The sequence below is a fragment of the Hemitrygon akajei genome, chromosome 17, assembly GCF_048418815.1.
Source record: "Hemitrygon akajei chromosome 17, sHemAka1.3, whole genome shotgun sequence".
Lineage (NCBI taxonomy): Eukaryota > Metazoa > Chordata > Chondrichthyes > Myliobatiformes > Dasyatidae > Hemitrygon > Hemitrygon akajei.
The window spans coordinates 56037511-56045339 of NC_133140.1; the positions used below are offsets into that span (position 1 = coordinate 56037511).

The window sequence follows — 7829 nt, forward strand, 5'->3', positions numbered from 1 at the left end:
ATGAACTGCCCTAAAAAGCCATCTCGTAGGCCTTCAACAAATTCACTCCCTTAAGATCCATTACGAATCTGATTTTCCCAATCGACCTGCATGTTGAAATCCCCCATGACTACCGTAACATTGCCCCCTTGACATGTCTTTTCTATTTCCCTTAGTAGTCCACATCCCAGCTACTGTTGGGAAGCCTGTATATAACTACCATCAGTGTCTTTTTATCTTGCAGTTTCTGAACTCGACCTACAAGGATTCAATATCTTCCAATCCTAGGTCACATCTTTCTACAGATTTGATGCCTTTCTTTACCAACAGAGCCATGCCACACCCTCTGCCTACCTTCCTATCCCTCCGAAACAACGTGTAACCTTGGACATTCAGCTTCCAAGTACAACCATCCTTCAGCCATGAGTCAGTGATGTCCACAACATCATGACTGACAATCTGTAATAGTGCAACAAGATCATCCACCTTATTTCTTATACTCCATACACTGAGATATACCACTTTGAATACTGTATTTGCTACCCTTTTTGTTTGCCCTGTCATCTGCTTGTCCTTCCTGACAATTGCTTTCTACTACCTGTGCTATCCTGAGTCCAGTTTTTCATAGACTGGCATAGTTTTTCAGCCACTCGTCCTTTTTCCCCAGAGCGCCAGATGTGTCATTACTGCAATGATAAAATTGTAGACAAATTAAATTTCAGTGACAACCTTTGACAGACAGTGAAATTGCAGTGAGAATGGCCATGGGATACGGTACTAGATCATGCCAGAATGCTAGAAGCAAATCCCTCAAGCAGAAAATGACATCAAGGACCCCACATTTAAAAAAAACCCAGCATCATCCAAGGACAGACAACTGGTAGTCTAAGGCAGCAGCAAACCTACAAGAGTATTTGAGTGGGAGAGTGGAAGTAACCTGGGACAATGACCCGAAGGTCAAGTCACTTTCTGCAATTGGTTTGCTTTCTCTGTCCATTGATGCCCATTTATTGAGAATATTTCTGAACTTAATTCTACACTTACATTTTTTCAACGAAATAAGCAATCTAATTAGCAAGGTGAATTTTATGCTGAGAACCAGCTCACTATATTGGAACCTTGCAGTGAGAGATTTAATGGCTATTTTGACCGCGGTTACAAAACAGCCATAAGTTCATTAAGTGGCATTGATCGTGTGGATAATCAGAGGCTTTTTTCCAGGGCTGAAATGGTTGCCACAAGAGGACACAGGTTTAAGGTGCTGGGGAGTAGGTACAGAGGAGATGTCTGGGGTAAGTTTTTTACTCAGAGTGGTGAGTGTGTGGAATGGGCTGCTGGTAATAGTGGTGGAGGCGGATACGATAGGGTCTTTTAAGAGACTTTTGGATAGGTACATGGAGCTTAGAAAAATAGAGGGCTGTGGGGAAGACTAGTAATTTCTAAGGTAGGGACATGTTTGGCACAACTTTGTGGGTCAAACGGCCTGTATTGTGCTGTAGGTTTTCTATGTTTCTATGTTTAACTCTGAAGACTAAACAACTTAAACAGCACAGAAAAAGGCCCTTCACCTGGAAATGTTTAGGCACTTAATTAATTGTAATTAATTAATTATTCTGTTATGATTATTATTCTTATGATTTATTGTGTATGTCTGAAAGAAAATGAATCTCAGGGTTGTATATGATGATGCATATGTACTTTGATGATAAAATTTACATTGAACTTTGAATTAACCCAATAAATGTTTAGATATTTCAAGTTCAATATGCTGTAGCATGGCCATTTGTAACAATTTTTAATTTGGAGCAACTAAAATGAAATTAAATTCAAGGTCCTGGCTTTCCAAAATTTTTTCATTAGTTTGTAAGGATGGCTGAAGGGACTGGCAGAAGACAACCTCTAGGCTGAGTATTCATACTTTTTCAGGCTCAGTGGTTTTATATATTGTTTTATGTTTAATGCTGGTATGTCAAGGTGTTCTGGCTTCCAGGTAAATAAAAGTACACCCAACTGATATTCTCCGAAGTTTCTTTGGACTTTAACAATGTTAGCCTGATTTTGAAAGGTACCAAAGAATGTTCATATGGTTTTCCTGTCAGACACTATGCCTCTGCTCTTCCCTTGGTCGTCAGTCAGCAGTGTTCAGCATAGTGGAGGAAGTGTGGTTCCTAAGATGTACAAGCAATGGCACAAATTACTTTTATCTGCTTGCAGATGAAGTGCTTTTGAAATGACCAAAGACAATGATAGGCACAGATAACAAAATAGGGACATGGAATGCAATGATCATTTTTGGGGTGAAGGTCCTTTACCTGTGGTGTATGACTCAGTGTGAACAATACTAAGTCATTTACATTTAGAGTTCTGATGTTTAAACATCTTATGGCTTTTTTTGTAACCTGCCTGCAAATAGTTAGTAAGAACTTTGGTTAAGATCGATCCATCTCAGATTTGAAAATTGAATATTAATTATACATTCGTATTTGATTGCAGAAGAGAGATTCAAACCGCTAATACCATATATGGGTCTAAATGTTTCCTCTTGATTATGCCCCAAATCCTAAACACGCCAACGAGCAAAAATAGAAACACAAATCCAGTTTCATGAATTACTTTACAATTTAAACTTTGAGGACTTCGTAGGCTTCTGAAAGTGTAGTCCCTCTAATGTCAAAATATCCCACCAAAGGTGCTCACCTAGGTTCATGTAATTTTGTGTATTTGAATCCAAATGTTTTTGTTCTTGAACAGTTCTGCACAATCAGTCATCATCAGGTGTCATTATTATGTTTTTAATTAACAATTTCATATGTCAATAATTTTGAATCTTTTCTTGAATCAGCAATGTTCAATCTTCATTATTCAGGAAATGAATGAAAAGTAATATAAAGCCAAACACATTCACAATATTTTGGAGTCTGTGTAAACTACATTCTGTAGTTTTTATAGCAGAATTCTTCAGGTATTTTTAGTACATTGAGGATGGAAGGATTTTTGTTTGTAATTTTTGTTATTCTGTAACTTAAATATACCATTTATAATGTGGATCCTATAGTACTTCAATTATTTATGAAAAGTAAAGGGAAATAGAAAATATAATTAAATTTGTATTTACTGAAATATACTTTGTGTTTCATCATATTTACCAAGACATATAAAACACAAAATTGCAAAGTTTAAAAACACTGAGTTATATACTTATGATTTTGAACTATTTTGGGAATAATACTGTAGAAAATTGACATAACTTGCATTTTCTACCTTTCTTTCCAGGGAACAGAAGCTCTTGCAGCCACAATTCAACCTGAAATAAAGATTGAACATGGAGCAATCCAAATTCAACAAGGAGAGAATGGAGAAGTTGTTTCAATCCAGATGCCAGTTAATACTGTCAGCAGTTAAAAATAAACAAGTGGAACTATAACAGAGGGAATAAGAGCAGCATGTAAAAAAAAAGTTCAAGCAACAGCAAATCTACAAATTACATAATATAGCAGCCAAATCTGAAGCTCCTGACATGACAAAAAATAAAGCATTTATATGCTCTGTTGAGAAGAATAAAAACATTTTGTATCATTTGAAGAATTTGCTTTCTGTTCGAAGTTGCACCTGTTTTGAACATTGGGATCAACTGTACAAAGCAAGAAAGGTTCTTGTATTTGAACAGTACCATGTTAGTTTTTACTATTCATTATATTTTCAAGGAGTCTGGTACAGGTATAAAATACTGAATTATACATATGCTTTGAATTTTTGAAGAGATATTTATGAATTATATACATTATATCCAGAATTCAGGGAGTTTATTTTGTTATTATTTTCAGTTGCATAACCTTGGAGGCAAAACCCGATAAAGTTATATTGGTAACTAAACCAACACACACAAAATGATAGAGGAACTTGTCAGGTCAGGCAACATCTACGAAGTGTAGTAAACTGTTGACATTTCAGGCCAAGACCTTTCATCAGGACTTCATTGAAGGATCTTGATCCAAAAGGTCAACTGTTCATTTCCCTCCGTAGATGCCTCTTGACCTGCTGACTTCCTCCAGCATTTTGTGTGTTTTGTTCTAGATTTCCAGCATCTACAGAATCTCTTGTGTTTATTTTTGCTATTGTATCTAATTTTGTTCAGAAAATGTGGCAGTTAATTGAGGAAGGTCATTTCAATTATTATGAAGAAAGAGTTAACAGTGTTATGGCAGTTATCTCTGCCTTAAGTGAAAAACATTTTTTTGCTTGTTTAGGTGTAGCAACAAGGTGATACTTTCAGCCCAAATCATTAAGAAAACAGCAGATACTGTTTTTGCACTATTTGGCATTTTGACTTAATGGCCACTGTGCTGTAGAACCATTCAAGTAAAGAACCAATTATATCAGTGGAAGCACAGGCTAATGATATTGACTTTTTAACATTGATAACCTGGAGCAGGAACATGACCTCAATAATAATTGTGGAACCATTGTTACAATTGTTGCTCTCTGTTCAGATGATCATGCAGAGAAGGACGCACTGTTTTTGTTTATCATTACTATTTCTAAAGATAAAAATATTTATTTTCCTGAGTATTCCAGATGTATAATTCTCAATATCTGCAATATAGAATCACCTAGTATTACACTTAAGTTCGAGCTCTTTAAACTTAGACCTTTTTATTTAAATTACTGGTTGGATTTTATCTAAAAATTAACATTCAAAGGTTGTTTGTTGATGCATAATTTGCCTGATATTAAAGAAAGTGATAAAAGCAGTGGGAAAAGAAGGATGAGACTTAAGAAACAAAATACTTAATTTGAGTAAGGAACAGCAAATGATGGAAAACATTGGTGAGAGTTTTAAATTAACTCCTAGGGCATGGTTTGAAACAAAATAGTAAATTAGAATGGCATGTAACATTGACACTACTATAATCATTCGAAGCTTCATTCGGATATAAACTTGGGCAAATTAATTGAGCAGTAACTGTGGGGAGCAATAACTCATGGACTCTATAAGAGAGTTTGGGCAATCAATGTGAAACAAGCAATTTTGCATCTAATATTCTGGAATGAAAAAGGAGTTAAGGGTTCAGGCATTAGAAATGAATTGGGTGTACATGCAATGTCTAACTTTCAAAGAAGTACTAAATAGTTTACAGGTAATAAAATATATTTTAGGCAGATAAAGCAAATCAGGAAATTTGGTCCAGCACTGCTGATTGTATATTTTTAGATCAACAGAAAAAGCATATAATGATGCCAACAAAACAGTAAGCTTGAGGAATGGGAAATGCCAGAATTCAGCAAAGGAGGACCAAGGCATTAATAAAGAAAGTATATGAGAGAATGCTTGTAGAAAACATTAAAACTGATTATCAGAGTGTTTACGGATATGTAAAAAAAATAAGGTTAGCACACGATAATGAGCTTCACTCAGATAATGAGACGAAGTTAATATTATTGGAGAATAAGAAAAAGGCAGAGAAATAAATACATTGCCTCTACACAGAAACTCCCAGAGATAATGAAGCACTACAAGTCTGGAGTGTTTGAAGCTCTCAAGAGAATTAGCAGTGGTAAAAAACTAGAACTGGAAGAATTAATAGGAATGTCTGGGAAATGAGAATTGCATTTTAGGATTTTGGAGAAAGTGGCACTGAGGTAAAAGATCAACTGCTATCTAAATGAATGTCAAAGCAGGTACAAGGGACTGTGTGGTCTAGTATTGCTTCTGTTTTTATGTTCCTACTGAATTGCCTCAGTAATGTCTCACCAGATTGGTAAGGATTTCCATGATTTGATGGGTTCATGGCACAGTAAAAGTGTATATTAAAGTTGAATATGGCACAGAAAGTTTTCAGTACAGAGTGTAAATTTATCCTTGCACATGCTTATTTATAGATTTCAGGAATAATTAATTATGTTTTATTTCTGTTACATGGGATTGCATTGGGTATACAACACAGTTACAGTCTATGTTGGTGTGATGCTCCACTCAAGTATCCCCCCCATCTAAATCATCTGAGTTTTTATTCCAGTGTTCTGCACGTATTTGTTATTTGTTTTCTAAAAGTGAATATGTTATTTGTTTTATTTACTCCCTATGGGAGTGTTTCCCATAGATGAACATAGAAATTGGAGTGGTGTAGTTATTTTGCCCCTTGAGCGTGAATTCAATAATATGACTGATCTGATTGTAGCCACCTATCTACTCCAGTAATCTTTCTGTCCCTTGCTTGTCAACAACCTATTTCCCTCTGTGTTAAAAATATTTACAGAAGAGTTCTAAATGCAAATGATCCTTTGAGAAAGAAATTTGACCTCAACTGTATCTTAGATCGATTAACCCTTTCTTTTAAGCAGTAATGCTCATTCTACATTTTCCCACGAGGAAGCATAATATTTATGTTCACTCCATCAAGATCCTTGAAGATCTTGAGATAATAAAATTCTTTTTGATTTTATTGGTGGCTATCTTTGATTGATGGCCTCCAAGTAATGCTGTTCTCCACCAGAGGAGAATGCATATCTTATTTCAAATTTTCTATATTTTTATGCCCCTTATTTGGTCACCCCTCACATCAATTTTTCTTGTAAGAGACCTGGTCTGTTTGTTCATATCAAACTCCTACTTGCATTATCATTACAAATCTCTTTTGCACCCTCACCTCTATCATTTTTCATAAAATGGCAACCAGAAATGATATATGTAATACTCAAAATGTGATGCAACCAAGATTAATATAACTTATCTAATTTTCAGTTCTGTTCTGGAAATAAATGAAAATGCTTCATATGCCTTTTTAATAGTCTTGCTAATCTTTGTTACAGTTTTTAGTGATTGGTGCATTCAGAAGAGTTAAAGAACACTGCAATACAGAAAGAGGCCCTTTGTCCCATCTAGTCTGTGCTGAAACATTAATCTGCCTGGTCTCACTGAATTGCATCTGCCCTCCATACCCCACTCATCCAAGTCACTCTTAAAATTTGAAACTGACCCCGCATCCACCACTTACACCGGTAGCTTGTTCCACACTCTGAGTGAACAAGTTCCTCCTCATGTTCCCCTTAAACATTTCACCTTTCACCCTTAACCTACAACCTGTAGTTGTAATCCCAGTCAATATCAATGGAAAAAAAATCTGCTTGCATTTAACTTACCTATACCCCTCAATTTTGCTTACCTATATCAAATCTCCCCTTATTCTTCTACGTTCTAGGAAATACAGTGCTAACCTCTTCATCCTTTGCCTGTAACTTAGGTCATCAAGTTCTGGCAACATCCTTGAAAATTTTCTCTGCACTCTTTCAATCTTATTTACATCTTTCTTGTAGGTAGGTGACAAAGACTTCACACAATACTCCAAATTAGGCCACACCAATGTCTTAGACAATTTCAACATAACATCTCAACTCCTGTACCCAATAAATTCACTTATGAAGGCCAATGTGCTGAAAGCATTCTTTATGGCCCTATCTACCTGAGATGCCACTATCTAGGAATTATGGATCTGTCTTCCCATATCCCTCTGTTTTACTATACTCCTCAGTATCCTACTGCTCACAGTGTAAGTCCTACCTGGTTGGCCCTTCCAAAGTGCAGCATCTCACACTTGTCTCCATTAAATTCCATCTACCATTTCTCAGCCCATTTTTCCAGCTGGTCCAGATCCCACTGCAAGCTTCAATAGTCTTCTTGCTGTCCATTACATCCCCAATCTTCTTATCATCTGCAAATTTGCTGATCCAGTTTACCATATTATCATCTAGTTCATTGCTATAGCTGACAGCACCAATCCCTACAGCCAGTCGCAGGCCTCTAGTCAGAGAGGCAGCCATCTACTACCATTCTCTGATTTATTCTGTGAAGC

The 7829-nt window shown here is 36.1% G+C and overlaps 1 protein-coding gene across 8 annotated transcripts in view; it reads left to right on the top strand.

Moving 5' to 3' along the window:
* banp (BTG3 associated nuclear protein) overlaps window positions 1-6758 on the top strand; it is a 172504-nt gene extending 165746 nt beyond the window's left edge. For 7 of the 8 annotated variants that reach the window (XM_073070169.1, XM_073070167.1, XM_073070171.1 and 4 more), the window contains one exon: window positions 3253-6758. In XM_073070169.1, the coding sequence (XP_072926270.1) occupies window positions 3253-3381 (129 nt within the window). In that variant the 3' untranslated portion in view covers window positions 3382-6758. Of the gene's footprint in view, window positions 1-1200; window positions 1272-3252 lie in introns of all 8 variants that reach the window. The other variant, XR_012101914.1, reaches the window with a different exon arrangement.
* The last annotated feature ends 1071 nt before the right edge of the window (window positions 6759-7829 follow it).